At 42.0% G+C, this 16,310-nt stretch overlaps 1 protein-coding gene across 5 annotated transcripts in view; it reads left to right on the top strand.

Annotated features, from left to right (window-relative positions):
- Nucleotides 1-16,310, top strand: part of SPEN (spen family transcriptional repressor) — a 106,324-nt gene that overhangs the window by 72,155 nt on the left and 17,859 nt on the right. For 3 of the 5 annotated variants that reach the window (XM_084651723.1, XM_084651725.1, XM_084651727.1), the window contains 6 exons: nucleotides 484-684; nucleotides 2,019-2,170; nucleotides 5,529-5,654; nucleotides 6,291-6,404; nucleotides 7,602-7,715; nucleotides 9,074-9,174. In XM_084651723.1, the coding sequence (XP_084507849.1) occupies nucleotides 484-684; nucleotides 2,019-2,170; nucleotides 5,529-5,654; nucleotides 6,291-6,404; nucleotides 7,602-7,715; nucleotides 9,074-9,174 (808 nt within the window). The remainder of the gene's footprint in view (nucleotides 1-483; nucleotides 685-2,018; nucleotides 2,171-5,528; nucleotides 5,655-6,290; nucleotides 6,405-7,601; nucleotides 7,716-9,073; nucleotides 9,175-16,310) is intronic. The other 2 variants (XM_084651724.1, XM_084651726.1) reach the window with 2 other exon arrangements.

A 16,310-nucleotide genomic window follows, 5' to 3' on the forward strand; every position in this document is an offset into this window, starting at 1 on the left:
TTAGCACAAGTGATGCAAACAGTGGTATTCATAGATATGTGTTCAACCCAGTTTTGCAGGATTGCTGTTAGTAATATCTGCTCACTCATATTGAGAACAGCAAGGATGTTAATGAGATAAACAGTGATATTTTACATGTCCCCATACTCATTGTCTTAGGGCTGATGCCATTAGCAGTAGTTGTACCCTCTTCAAGTAGCTGCTCCACTGGCTGCAGAGATGTGGAAATCTATATGGGTGAGGCCTCAATTCTAAAGAGAAACATGAGGGCCAGTTGGAGGCTCCTAAATATGCAAAATTAACATAAAATATATGTTTTTAAAATATTATTGTAACTTCAGTGAAAATTGAAGGTCGGATAAAAACAAAGTGAAGTCACAATTTGGATAGAAGATCAAAACCTGTTTGTGGCTTTGATAGCATTGTAGCATTATAATGTTGGGAAATAATATTTGTATTTTACTTGTTTCTGTGTGGGTTTAGATACAAGCCTTAAGGATGGACTTTTCCATGAGTTCAAGAAATATGGAAAGGTGACATCAGTGCAGATTCATGGGGCCTCTGAGGAGCGGTATGGACTGGTGTTCTTCCGACAGCAGGAGGATCAGGAAAAAGCATTGAATGCATCAAAAGGAAAATTATTCTTTGGAATGCAAATTGAAGTGACAGCCTGGATAGGACCAGGTAAGGGAAAATATGTTGACTTCTTAACTTTCCTCTAGGGGTATAGTCATTATAAGAGTAGTGTATATATATAGTAACTGTTGTAAGATGGTAGCAAATTGAGTAAAAGAAACATTGTAATTACTCTGCCTTGCTGCAAAGCTATAATTTAAATTAACTGGTAAACATGACCGAATAAATCCCAGAGCAGGAACTGTGAATGCCACTGATCTATTCTAGGTACATCAGACAAGAAGAAAATTCTACAGTCGCAAACCCTCAGTGAAGGAAGCCTTCCATCCTTGCTAGATCGTTTCTTGTAGTGCCCGTACATTGTGTTCTGCTACTCTTCATTTCCACAGTGAAACATAGGGCAACACACAGTTTAGTTAGCATAGTCCATGCTTCTTAAGGGATATCTTACATGTTTAACTTCCTATGAAGTATAAACACTTTTTGGTTACACAGAATAACTTGTATGATTTCAAACTTGGTAAAACGACATTACTTTTTTAGAGTAATTTATCTATATTTATTTTCTTTCTATGTTCTAATTAATTAATTGGTGTGTGACTTTCAGCTATCCTTTCCATAAAAATATCATTAGCCTCCCTTTCCCCAACTGTGGTAGCTTTTTCATTTTACTAAGTAGGCGTTATGGCATGATTACTGCATGGTTAGAAGGTGATGGGTACAGTACAAAATGGAATTTGGATGATAGTACTTGAAGTTGCCTGTCTCCCAGCCAAAACAGTTCAGATGTCTGTTTGAATCCTCACGGATTTATTTTCTGCCTTAAATGGCAAGTGTTGCTGCGAAAGGAGGACAGAATCCTTAAGGCCCTGAGAAATATGAAGTAAATGATACAACTTATGAAAGCCATAACTTTGGGTACACAAATTTGTGCTTTTATTTATTTGCCTTTAGCAAGTGCAGTGGAATCTACTGTACTTGAAGTTAATTGTTAAAGAAATAGATCCATCAAAACATTTTTCCATGTACCGAATCAACACATACACGAATACAGTGAAGCCTGTTGATTTAATTCCTGGTAGTAGAAGACATTTTGTTAAAAGAATAAATTTATAGAGCAGCAAAGGTAGAATGCCATAACTTTTAAACTTAGGGGCATCTAAAGGTCCCATTTCCTTGGCATTAGTATAGTAGCATGACTTACAGATTTCAAACCCCTAGCATTAATGGAGTTCACAGATATCTAAGAGGGCGCAGCTGTATTTTTGTCAAAGGCAGTGATAGCACTTCAGACAATTTCTAATATTCCAAAAATAGGTTTTCCAAGAAACTGAGAACACCTCAGTATGTTACAATATGCTTTTCATCTCTACGGTGTCTAGAAACGGAAAGCGAGAATGAGTTTCGCCCTTTGGATGAAAGGATAGATGAATTTCACCCGAAAGCAACAAGAACTCTCTTCATTGGTAACCTTGAAAAAACAACCACTTATCATGATCTTCGCAACATCTTTCAGCGCTTTGGAGGGATAGTGGTATGTGAATTCTCTTTGGTATAAGTTACTTTTGACCATTGCCTCAGTACAAAAACTGCGCATCAGATTATTGAATGATGTAAGAAGCAGTAAAATGTAATGATGATCACTTTGAGCATGTGAAATATAGTTATTGACATAAGTTATTTTTCTTGCCAGAATGTACTCCAGAGGCATTGTTTTGAGTTTGATGTGGTTTTAGCACACTTGTATTGCAGTGGAAATAACCTTGGGATGAAAATGGCCCTTGTGTGTGATTACAAGAAGTACGTTAGGTGCAGTTACAAGAAACGGTTAAGGATATTCTACAGGAGAGCAGTGCGGCAGAAAAGTTATTAATGGTCATCATGGATGTAAACATGTTCAATTCCATTTTCATGTCAGCATTACTGTTATGAAGTTAGTTTCTTGTTTTTTTTTAAACAAAAAGTTTAACTGCTGCTTATGAAATCAGTCATCAGCTATGACTCTCTGTTCTGTAACAATGGGGCAGAGTGAGACAATGAGTTAGAGATGACATGAGGGAGTTGAACAAGCTTATCTGAGTGAGACAGTCACAGGAACGTTAATTCCCTTCTTTCTCCCACATTGTGCACTCTCTGTGGAGTAATAGCAATGTTAAGATTTAAGAGATTTTCCTGATGAATCAAATATCCGTCTACAGTACAGACAATAATATATGGTCTGCAGTATCAGACTTTCTGTATTGATAGCATATTTTGTTTACAACATTATTTTAGTAACTCTTGCTGTTGCTGTACATTCAGTACTGTTTTCAGTCTGTCTAGAAATATTTCAGTTATTGGCATTTGAGGTATTAGTCTTTCAGATTTGGAGGAGGAGATCTCATACTTATGCAAAATGCCATACTTTTTCTATCTGATATGCACAAATATGACTTACATTTTATTGTGAGATTGCATGGCAGCTCTGTGTATTGCAACACCTTTATAAACTCTGAAGACTGATTTATGAATCTGCACACTGTATGTAGCTCAGACCCTTTTCTGATGCAGAATTTCATGTTATACCATTTGAGCTGCCCTGAGGAAACAAAAATTAGTATGGGTAGTCAATAATAGTAGTGTGAAACATAAAATCATCACTGATAAAGTTTGCAGATGCAGGGGTAAATAATGAAGAGGACAGATTCCTGAGAATATGCAATGTAGATTGCATGGTAAAATGACCATATGTGTTTTAATATGGCTAAATGTGTACATATAGGAACAAAGAATGTAGGCCATACTTACTGTGAAGTAGTGACTGAAAAAGATTTGAAGGTCATGGTAGATAATCAGCTGAACATGAGCTCCCAATGCAATGTTGTAGCCAAAAGGGCTAATGCAGTCCTTGGTTTTGGAAACGAGGATTCTCAGGTGAGAGTAGAGAGGTTATTTGGCACTGGTGTGACCACTGCTGGAATACTATATCCAGTTCTCTTGTCCACAGTTCAAGAAGGATGTTGATATATTGGAGAGGGTTCAGAGAAGAGCCACGAAAATGAGTAAAGGATCGGAAAACCTGCCTTATAGTGATCTCAATCTATTTAACTTAACTAAGAGAAGACTAAGGGGCGACTTGATTATAAATCTACAGGGGACTAAGTACCTACAGGGGAACAAATATTCAATAATAAGCTCCAGTTTAGCAGAAAGGTAGAACATGATCCAATGCTAGAAGTTGAAGCTAGAAAAATAGTAACTTTTTTTTTAACAGTGAGAATAATTAACCATTGGAGCAATGTACTAAGGGTCATGGTGGTGTGTCTATCACTGACCCTTTTAAAATTAAGAGTGGATGTTTTCCTAAAAGATCTGCTCTAGGAATTATTGTGGGGAAGTCCTATAGCCTGTGTTATACAGGTGGTCAGACTAGATGATCACTTCTGTGAATCCTTGGAATCTGTGAATCTATGATGTCTTGTAAAGTGGTTTTATGTGAAATAGTGCCATATTATCAGTGTTATTAGCAGGCCAAAATTCTAGTAACAATGCAACCTTGCAAAAGTGTCATGAAAATGTAGCAGCCTAGGCACAGAGTAGACTTGTTTTTTACCCTTTTCAGTGCATTAGGAATATACACGAAATTTTATTCTCCTGTCAAAATAAATTGCTTGCCAAAGTTGAGTGGACAAATATAATTGCCCAGGCTGCAGTAATGCTACTCTAGACACTTGGAAATATAGCCCTTTATTAGTATTCCACTTTAATCATTAGGTTGCATCTGTAGAACTCCCATTCTTGAGTAAATCTCTTACAGTTTACTTAAGTTTCAGAGTAGCAGCCGTGTTAGTCTGTATCCGCAGAAAGAAAAGGAGTACTTGTGGCACCTTAGAGACTAACCAATTTATTTGAGCATAAGCTTTCGTGAGCTACTAAGGGCTTCAAGATGAGTCTCATGTTAAACTATGGCCTTGTCCCTAAATTTATTAACTATGAAATTAGTCTATCTTGAGCATTTGAACATTTATACTCAAATTAGTGTGCTAGCATTGGCGTATGGCTCACAAGGGAAGCTTGTGCTATTTAAAAGATCAGATCAAATCTCTACCTTCTATTTTCAGCGTGGAATGAATCATAATATGATGGGTTTGTTCTGACACTTGAGTATGCATGCCAGTACAGTAAGCCTGAATGCTGACCAAATGTCAGTTCTGGACCTGCTATTATTTAAGTTAATTAAAACCAGGTTTTGTTATACATAAATTGTTTTCCTCTGATTGTATCAGTTTTTGAACATGCCTGAGGTCTCTTGGGTAATGTGTCAGCAGCGGGATGTAGTTCATCTTTTTTTGCCTTCATCTAATCGGTGCCAACTAGTTTTAAGAGAATAGTTCAGTATTGTCTATTTATAGGAACAGGATGGATGGATAGAGTTTATTTGGAAAAGGAAGCCTGTTTGGCTCTTCCCTCACAAACCAGTTATTGGTTTGAGGCAGGTTGTTTCCCTTTAGGCCTTCCCAGGTGAAAACTAAGTTGTATTTCTGTGTGTTGTTACGGTTCTGAATACCTCCATTTGACACAGTATTAACAAACAAAAGCTGCTATTCTGTGAGAAGATCACATTAACAGTCTTGGGTATTCAGCAACATCCCTTTTTAGCTTTAAATTTTCACTGTGAAGAGCTTTTGTTGCATCAAGAAGGGTTTGGTTATACCACTGGAACGCGAAGCAATAAAGCAATGCACCTCACTATCTGCTAATGTTTAAATCAGCTCTGTGATTAAAATGTTAATTAAGCAATGCTTGCTATGGTACGTGGCTTTTTTAGAAAAAATATCCATTTAGATCTAGTTTATACAGCTGAATCTGTTTACTTGCTGGCATATTGCTGAGCATTGCCTGCTTTTTTTCAGGATATTGACATTAAGAAAGTGAATGGAGTTCCTCAGTATGCATTCCTGCAGTACTGTGATATTGCAAGTGTATGTAAAGCAATTAAGAAGATGGATGGGGAATATCTTGGAAATAACCGTCTCAAGGTAAAGAAATCCTCCTATAAACACATTATCCTTCTGGTTAATTTTGTTTTCAGTGTTATATAATTCTGTGTGTCAGCTTAGACTGTGGAAGTGAATCAGGTTTTTTTGTACTACTTTTGCCTTTCTTGCTGCTACTTTGTAGGTCAGATTAGATAGTGATATATTTTCAACCACCACCACGACAGACATTATTTGGTAACTTTATTGGCAATTGCAGCAGAGAGGCCAAGGATTGAATGGACATGGAGGCTGATTCATCTTCTCATTTTTAAAGGTAGTCCCTCCAGGTCAGTGTTTGGTGGGGCAGTGTAGAAAGATTGTACTGCTCCTGCCAGTGCTGCACCTGTTCTGGGGAAAAGAAGAAGATTTCAGTCCCCGGAGTTGTCAATCTGACACCTTTCAGAAGCACTAAATTTGCAGAAAACCCAAATATTTTAAATGAACGTTGTATTTTTTTAAGCATGCAGAATTATTCTTATGATTTTTGAGGTGCTTTCACCTGCGTGAGATGCTAATTTAAAAAAAACTATACCAATTAATAGTTTTCTTCAGATAATTCTAAATTAGGCATGCTCTGTTAAATTAGTTTAATAATTGTGAATTGTACTGATGGAAGTTTTGCCCTTTTGTGTTCAGCTGGGTTTTGGAAAGAGCATGCCTACAAACTGCGTGTGGTTAGATGGTCTTTCTACAAACGTAACGGATCAGTATTTAACGCGACATTTCTGCCGATACGGGCCTGTGGTAAAGGTAGGTGGGAGGCTTTGGTGTGTGGTTTGAAGTTTACTGTCTTCCTTTCTTTACATCCTGTCCTTTCAACCCTGACTTCCAGGGTTTTATAGCTCAGACACAGAATTTCTCTCTGGGTTGAAATTTGGCCTACAAGGTGCTGTAGCTTTTCAGCCTGTTGGTCCAAAACATAGACTAGTTGCTTTTGGTATTTTGATGACGATATTTTGAATGAGCCGAGATAATGAACTTTAGAACTAGTCTGCAGCTCTTGTGCAGTACAGTTTCTCCCACGACAAAGTTTCTTTAGGTTTCTGAAGTTGTTTCATGTTGGAACAATGCAGTCTAATTATATGATTATATTTATGCGTGTTAATTACATAATTAGACATTATGTTTTTTGCAAATAGACCAGAAATGACTCTGAAAAAAACCTGCAGCAAATTCACACAAGAAAAGGTACATAAAAATGTCAGAGTTGCACAACATAGTGGGGCACTTGAACTGTGAACTACCAGGTCCCATTGCATATAGGTATTTGAGATTTAGGCCATGACATTGCAAGCTTTTGAGCACTTGCTTAACTTTAAGCACGTGAGTTGTCCAATTGACTTCAGTGGGACTATTCATGTGTTTAAAGTTAAACTTGTGTAAATGTTTGCAGGATTGGGGCCTTAGCACCTTAAGATTTCTGTGGGTACATGTTGCAGCTTTGACATTCTTTTAATGTAGCTTTTGTTGTTTGAATGTATGTGTTGCAAAGACAAAAGGTGTTTCTAAATTGTGCACATTTAGCAATTGAAGAATGGTACTACAGTTTGTAACAATAAAAACTTGTTTTCATTTTGTGATTAAATGTTCCTCTTACCTTTTTTCCCCCCCTATAATTTATTGGAAATTTTTCAAAAATATTTACGTAAACTATGACACAGCCATACTCAGTCACCAAAGAAAATAATACAAGTAAAATACAGAAAAACAAAATAAAGGCATAATATACCTCAAGCCACAATATCCACAATTCAAAGCAGTCCCTTGTCCTTTTACTGTCTCTTCATTACAATGTGTCTCATCAAAAAAGCCTGAAAATTATTTTCCTTGATGAAAAATTATTTTCTTACCGGTGTCCTCATGATTTAGGATTTTGTTGGGACTGACATTAAGTCCTGTGGATGAGGCTCTTATTTGGTTTTTGTTTTGTTTTTTTGTTTTTTACAGGTGGTGTTTGACCGCTTAAAAGGCATGGCCCTGGTTCTCTACAATGAAATTGAATATGCACAAGCAGCTGTAAAAGAGACCAAGGGGAGGAAAATCGGTGGGAATAAAATTAAGGTGTGCAGAATGACCTCTAAAAAAAGAAAAAAAAATTGTATTCAGGTCTTACCCCTTAAAATGCTGGCATTTTGCAAACTGCCAGCCAAAAGAATATATAGGGGGACATATATGTCCCAAATCTCTAAGGGTTAAACTAACTTTTTACACTCGGCTTAAGCTGTTAGGACATTTTGAACTGTTACTCGGAAAGCCTTCTCCAGTGTTCTGTCATTTTTTTTTCACTGAACTTGCATCTCTAAGCTTCTGGGTGTTGGTGTCTATATTATTATTAATCAGTTGCTAGTGACTGAGAAGCAATACTACAAAGGCACCAAACTAATCCAGGAGTTTGAGGTGTTAGCCCAATCTCTGAATTATCTTTCTCCTCCTTTTCCTCCTCTCCTAAAGAGTGGGTAATCACTTCTAGCATGATCTTTCATCAGGTGTATTCAGCTAGAAATTGGATGTTCGTGGTGGTTAGAAGTTTTGAATACGTTATATAGTTTTCTAAGTGTGGTGGTTGAATATAATAAGTAGCCTTTATATGGAATAAAAGATATGGTCATTAAAGAATATGTATCTTGTGTTTGTAGGTCTTACTCCTTAGTGATTTTGACACAAAAAACACCCTTATTATGTGTTTGTGCTCTGTTACTGTGGTTATACCAGTTTTCTTTTAAACAGATTATTTAAAATTCCTTTTTTATGTAAAAACTGTTGCATTGTGTCAAATGCATTTTGACAAATCCATTCTAAATCTTAATTTTTTATTTTTTCCTCTGTAAATTTTGCCCTTATTTTCTCAGTGTTGTAGCAAGCAGTTGGGAAACAGCATGTCGTGATTAGAGCAAAGAGCTGGGAGTCAGGATTTCTGGATTCTGTTCCCATCCCTACCGTTGCCTTTCTATATAACCTTGGGCAAGTCATTTATACTCCCGTCTGTAAAGGGGATTAATAACGTTGATCCAACCTTCGTAAAGTGCTTTGATATCCTGGAATGAAAGGCACTATATAGCTGCAAAGTGGTGGTGCTATTAGTATTTAATCATTTTGCTTTTGTTCCTTGAAACAAAATTATTTCAGTTGACTTTTCTTCACTAGCTGAAAGAAAATATCCTGACCAGAATTTGTGTGTAGCTCCATAAAAATACATTGTGCTTTGCAGCACACTTATAATAAGGGAAAGGTCTTTCATCTCAGCAGGAGTAATTCCAGTCCTGAGGATTGGTGTGGTTTTTTTTTTGTTTGTTTTTTTAAACTATATTGCACCCACTCTTTCCCTTCTGCTTCCATCTTGAAGAACTGCAGGAGACATTGAAAACCTGTCAAAATGGAATATTTCTTTTACTGAACATGTATTATCCTTTATTTTTCAGGTGGATTTTGCAAACCGAGAGAGTCAGTTGGCGTTTTATCATTCCATGGAGAAAACGGGTCAAGATATCAGAGACTTCTATGAAATGCTAGCAGAAAGAAGGCATGTATCTAATACAGTGATTCCATTCTCTTGCTTTTCAAATAGGATTTTAAATGTAGTTAAAATTCCAGGACATAACACCCAAATAATAATTAAAGTAATCTTTAAAATAAAAAATTCTCACATAAGCCTACTCTCTCCCACTGCAGTACTCTTTATCTTGTTGGCTCTCCCTCCTTTTTAAGATGTAAGTTTCATTGAAAAGTCACTGTTAGCTTTCTGCACCAAGTTCAAACTCTTCCTGTGGTCATAATTGACACAAATGATGCATTGAAGCAGACAGGTTGCTCTCATGGAATGTGCTGTAGTTTTTTGTATATATTTCAGTATCTTAGTTTTAATTTTTAGCTTTTTAAACTTTTTTTCACAGATGCGAATGATCAGCCTTGAGCTACACAAATTGGCAGATAAAAGCTAGGCAATGGATTATGGCTCTGAACTCCTCCATCGCATACTAAAATTCTTATATGGAGTACAAAAAAATTAAGGTGTATGTGAAAAATTTGACAAAGTTTTGGTCATCTAGTTTGTATATATGCTCAGCTACCCGGCTGACTTGCTGCTTCATCTATAAATAGCTAGGGAATGGAAAGAGTGCTTTTTGTAACTCCTCTCCCCACCCTCAAAATAGTATATAAATTAACAAGCAACACGTGCTATTACAACAGTCAGATATTTTTCTAATCTATTGAGCTGAAAGTGAAGTTTACACTCAGACCACCACTTCCCCAGTAGTATGATTTCTAGTATTGCTAAAATAGTAAAAGCTCTGAGCAGGACTTCAATTTCTCTTGCTATTTGTCATGACAAATATCTTCTATCTAGATATTTTTCTATAGCATCTGTCGTCATGGTGTGTAGGGATTGTACATGGGGTTGCAGAAGGGTCACTCATTTCTCTAGACCCTGGTTTAATGCAGCTTAACAGAGTTCCATGCAAAATTTTTTTGGATGGTTAAAAAAACCTACCAATTTTTTCATTACCAGTGATTGTGGTAAAGGATGGGCAAGTCCATATGAGTTGGTAAATTTTTATGACTGTTTAAAAAAAAAAAACTGGCTTATTTGTTAAGATTCTGAATTTCTTGTAAATGAGTCCAGCATGGTATCGTTTGCACTAATAAGCTACACATTATCTCAAAACGTGCTGCTCTTTAGATCAAAGTAGATCAAAATAACATATGTAATGTTGCCAGCTTTTAAAAAGTGAAGATTAGTTTGAAAATTGGAAATCATAATTTGCATAATGGAAATGAATTGATGTGTTCCCAAATCATTGCCAAGAATTGTGATCTGCCAGCAGGCAGACACTGACAATTTTTCCTCTGGCTGAGCTACACTGAATTAGAAAAAGAGAATTGCATTTAGTATAGACCATTTAGTAATGGTCTCAAGTTGCAGTGGGGGAGGTTTAGATTGGATATTAGGAAAAACTTTTTCACTAAGAGGGTGGTGAAACACTGGAATGCGTTACCTAGGGAGGTTGTAGAATCTCCTTCCTTAGAGGTTTTTAAGGTCAGGCTTGACAAAGCCCTGGCTGGGATGATTTAACTGGGAATTGGTCCTGCTTCGAGCAGGGGGTTGGACTAGATGACCTTCTGGGGTCCCTTCCAACCCTGATATTCTATGATTCTGTATATGTCATTTGAGCTGATCTTTGCTGTGAAATACTTCTGACTCAAACACAATTTTCTAGAACAAGATGAAAGTTAGGCATCTGTTTTTCTTTCTTTTTTAAAAAAAAATCACTATCATTATCAAAACTAGTGTCTGATTTGAGTGTTCACATAATCTTTACTTGGGAGTAGTGAACCAGGAAGCATAGATGTCTGTTGGTGTGAGGTTGGGGTGAGCGTGTTACTCATGAATAATAAAGCCACGACTTAAATTATGCAAGACACCATTTTGTGTAACAACTATCTACCACATTATTATATAATCTGCATGTGACGTGCATTTTACAGAAAATCTTTTTTAAATGCTATAGATAATTTCTAAACGTTTTATTGGGACTGTATCCTTCTAGCTGTAAAGCCAGGTTCTTCTTTGAGTGCTTGCTCATATTGATTCCAATTAGGTGTGTGTGCGCCGCGTGCACAATCGTTGGAAGATTTTTACCCCAGCAACACTCGGTGGGTCAGCTGAGGCACCCCCTGGAGTGGCGCCTTCATGGCGCCGGATACATGCCCGAGCTGCCCCCTCAGTTCCTTCTTACCGTGGAGCGCAGTGTAGCTGATCTCCACTCTCCCTAGCTTTCTCTCTTGGTACCTGTTAATAGTTGTTAATCATTGTTTACAGTTGTTAGTAGTTAGTTAGATTAGTGTACTTAGTAGGGTGGAGCGGGGTCTTCTCCTCTCTCCCTGTCCTGGTACCGGGGCCCATGCCGGGGTCTCTGGGCTTCAAACCCTGCTCAGTGTTCCTGAAGCCGATGCCAGCGGGAGACCCCCACGACTCTTGCCTAAGGTGTCTGGGGGAATCCCGCCAAGTGGACAAGCACCACATTTGCAAGGCCTTCAAGCCGAGGACCAAAAAGGAGCGGGACTTTAGACTTAAGCAGCTCCTTATGGAGGCAGCACTTAGCCCAGTCCCTTCCTCCGTGCACTGGGACTCAGCGTTGTCTTCCGTGTGCAGTGCCCCTGCGGCACCGACTGATCCGGCATCGCGTTCGGACTCTGCTAAAGACTCGCAGTGTCAGGCCTCCCCCAGCACCTCTACCACCGCAGCGCCGGTCCCTGTCTTCGGGCCAGAAGAAGCAGCAGCCCAAGAAAGTGCCGACTGCTTCTTCTTTGTCAGTTCGACAGCCACTGACGCTTCCTGCACCGCAGCCGGAGCCGCATCCATTGCTGGAGTGTACAGGACAAGTAACAGCTCCTGTGCCATTGACTCCGGAGTTGCAAGGGCCGTCGACTCCGGTGCATGTTAGCTTCCCCGTGCACACCACAGTTGAGCTAAGGTTGCCCTCCACGCCAGAGACTTGATTGCGCTCACAGAGCCGACTCCCCTACAGAACAGAGGCATCTCTGATACGACCGCCATCACCGAGTGAAGCAGGGCAGCACTGGTCCCAGTCCTGATCTTGGTCCTGGCACAGATCCTGTTCTCGACACCGGTTGTACTCACGACGCCGCTCCAGCTCGCGAAGATCCGAATCGCGGTACACTCCCAGTACCTGTCAGAGCAGCACTTGACCTGGAGCTGATCCCAGCGCCGGTCTCGCTGAAGGTCACCGTCGAGATCCAGATCAGGCTCATGGTACTGATACAACTGCAGGCACCGATAGACATCTCGGTACCGTTCTACATCTCGCCACCAGTCCCCAGCACCGTACAGCACCGGGGGACTCCGCGCCGACATGTTCGGTGCCATCTCGCTCCGCCTCCCTGTCGTCAGACTGACAGGGTGGCCACCACACCCAGGGTGAGGATGGTGCAGGACAGTGGCTGGATGAAGGCCAGGACCCGGGCCAAGGACCTCCACAGTGGTCTTTTTGGACCCCCTGGGCATACTATCAGGCCCAAGGGGTTCCTTCAGGAGCTTCCCATTCCACCCCTTTGGAGCCCCGAGTACCGGAGGCCACTGTCGTCTTCCCCCCCCTGCCCCCCTGGGGTTCTGAGGGGACTGCTCCAGCACCAACACAGGCTCTTGCCGCTAGCGTGGTGGACCTTGGGCAACAAGTTCTTCCACATGAAGACCCCACACAGGATCCCTTAGTCCTGGGGGTATCTTCCTCATCCTCGCCTGATGAGGCAGTGGCAGGGACTATGGTTTCAGGCCCTCTTCCTATGGACTTCTGCGCCCACCAGGAGCTGCTCCGCAGGGTGGCGTGCAATATGAACCTCCAGGTAGAGGAGGTGGTGGAGGTAGAGGACCCATGGTTGATATTCTGTCCACGGAGGCACCGTCCAGGGTGGCCCTCCCAGTCGTATGGACTATAAAGGCCAAAGCCAAGACAATCTGGCAATCACCAGCCTCCATTCCACCTACGGCCAAGGGGGTAGAAAGGAAGTACTTTGTCCCCCTCAAAGGAGTACGAGTACCTCTACATGCACCCCCAACCGTGTTCCCTTGTCGTGGCTTCGGTCAACGAGAAGGAGTGGCACGGTCAGCAGGCCCCGGCGTCAAAATCAAAGGACGCTAGACGCCTAGACTTGTTTGGGTGCAAGGTGTACTCAGCAGGAGGCTTGCAGCTCAGGGTGGCCAACCAGCAGGCACTCCTGAGCAGATACGATTATAATTCGTGGCACTCTATGGAGAAATTCAAAGAGTTGGTTCCACAGGAGTCCAGAGAGGAATTTGGAGCTCTGGTGGAGGAGGGCAAGAAGGTGGCCAGAACCTCCCTGCAAGCCTCTCTGGACTTGGAGGCTAGGACCCTGGCCTCAGGCATAGCCAGGCGCCGCATCTCGTGGCTGCAGGTCTCTGGCCTACCACCAGAGTTGCAGCAGACCCTCCAGGACCTACCCTTTGATGGCCAGGGCCTATTCTCAGACAAAACAGACTCAAGGCTGCAGAGTCTGAAGGACTCGAACTATTATGTGCTTTCTGGGAATGCATACCCCAGTAACGCAGAGAAGAACCTTCAGACAGCAGCCTCAGAGGTCCTACCTTCCCCCTCGGCCAAGACAGGATTTCTTTAGAAAACTCTGCTGAGGTGGTAGAAGAAGACAAACTGGCCACCAAGCCATTGGCTGGGCCTAAGCAGAACTTTTGAAGGTGCGCCCAAGGACGGAGCACCAGTCTCCATTCAGGATCCTTTTCTGCCTTTCCAAGATCTTCTCTCCCGTTTCCTCCGTGCGTGGTCTCACATAACATCAGACCGTTGGGTCCTTCGCATGGTGGAAAGGGGTTACTCCCTTCAATTCCCCCCCCCACACACACACACCCTCCTACCCTGACCCTCTTCAGGGACCCTTCTCACGAGCACCTCCTTCTACAGGAGGTCCAATCACTCCTAGCTGTGGGGGCAATAGAGGAGGTTCCAAGAGAGTCAAGGGGCAGCGGTTTTTACTCCCGCTACTTCCTAATCCCGAAGGCCAGCGGCAGGCTTCAGCCCATCTTGAACCTACACGGACTCAACAAATTCATGGTAAAGTTGAAGTTCCGCATGGTCTCTCTCGGAACCATTATTCATTCCTTAGATCCTGGAGACAGGTATGCCGCCCTCGACATGAAGGACGCATACTTCCACATTGTGATCTACCCAGCGCAGAGATGCTTCCTTCGCTTTGTGGTCAATCAGCAGCACTTTCAATTCACCGTCCTTCCTTTTGGCCTATCTACGGCCCCCAGGGTGTTTACCAAGTGCATGGCTGTTGTGGCTGCCTCCCTTCATTGACAACGGATCCAAGTGTTCCCATATCTCGACAACTGGCTTATTCGAGGCCGCTCCAGGAATCAGGTCCTCCAGGAATCAATTCTGAAGCACTTAGAGGAGAGGAAAGTGATCAGGAACAGTCAGCATGGATTCACGAAGGGCAAGGTATGCCTGACTAATCTAATTGCCTTCTATGACGAGATAACTGGCTCTGTGGATGAGGGGAAAGCGGTGGACATGTTGTTCCTTGACTTTAGCAAAGCTTTTGACACAGTCTCCCACAGTATTCTTGCCAGCAAGTTAAAGTAGTATGGGCTGGATGAATGCACTACAAGGTGGGTAGAAAGTTGGCTAGATTGTCGGGCTCAACGGGTAGTGATCAATGGCTCCATGTCTAGTTGGCAGCCGGTATCAAGTGGAGTGCCCCAAGGGTCTGTCCTGGGGCCGGTTTTGTTCAATACCTTCATAAATGATCTGGAGGATGGTGTGGATTGCACCCTCAGCAAGTTTGCAGATGACACTAAAGTGGGAGGAGAGGTAGATACTCTGGAGGGTAGGGATAGGATACAGAGGGCCCTAGACAAATTAGAGGATTGGGCCAAAAGAAATGTGATGAGGTTCAACAAGGACAAGTGCAGAGTCCTGCACTTAGGACGGAAGAACACCATGCACCGCTACAGACTAGGGACCAAATGGCTCGGCAGCAGTTCTGCAGAAAAGGACCTAGGGGTTACAGTGGACGAGAAGCTGGATATGAGTCAACAGTATGCCCTTGTTGTCAAGAAGGCCAATGGCATTTTGGGATGTATAAGTAGGGGCATTGCCAGCAGATCAAGGGATGTGATCATTCCCCTCTATTCGACATTGGTGAGGCCTCATCTGGAGTACTGTGTCCAGTTTTGGGCCCCACACTACAAGAAGGATGTGGAAAAACTGGAAAACGTCCAGAGGAGGGCAACAAAAATATTAGGGGACTGGAACACATGAGTTATGAGGAGAGGCTGAGGGAACTGGGATTGTTTAGTCTGCGGAAGAGAAGAATGAGGGGGGATTTGATAGCTGCTTTCAACTACCTGAAAGGGGTTCCAAAGAGGATGGATCTAGACTGTTCTCAGTGGTAGCTGATGATAGAACAAGGAGTAATGGTCTCAAGTTGCAGTGGGGGAGGTTTAGGTTGGATATTAGGAAAAACTTTTTCACTAGGAGTTTGGTGAAACGCTGGAATGCGTTACCTAGGGAGGTGGTAGAATTTCCTTCCTTAGATATTTTTAAGGTCGGGCTTGACAAAGCCCTGGCTGGGATGATTTAATTGGGGATTGGTCCTGGTTTGAGCAGGGGGTTGGACTAGATGACCTCCTGAGGCCCCTTCCAACCCTGATATTCTATGATTCTGTGATCAGGTGCAGTCTCATGTTCAGCTCATCATGAACATGTTCAATTGACTGGGCCTCCTGCTCAGTGTCGTGAAATCTACTCTGGTACCAACCCAGAGGGTAGAATTCATAGGAGCAGTCTTAGACTCAGGCCTAGCCCGAGCACTTCTGCCGGAAGCACACTTCCAATCCCTGGTAAACATCTTCCATAGCCTGCAAAACTTCCCAACCTCGACCGTGAAAACATGCCTATGTCTCCAGGGACATATGGCCTTTTGCACATATGTGACCATGCACGCCAGGCTGCGGCTACTTCCACTCCAAGCCTGGCTATCAACAGTATACCGCCCAGGTCAGGACAGCTTGAGCACGGTGGTTACCATCCCACCAGGGATACTGGCCTCTCTAGACTGGTGGCTGGACCCCAAATCAGTGTGCGAAGGGGTGCCATT

Source organism: Lepidochelys olivacea (assembly GCF_965140295.1).
Source record: "Lepidochelys olivacea isolate rLepOli2 genome assembly, chromosome: 18".
NCBI lineage: Eukaryota > Metazoa > Chordata > Testudines > Cheloniidae > Lepidochelys > Lepidochelys olivacea.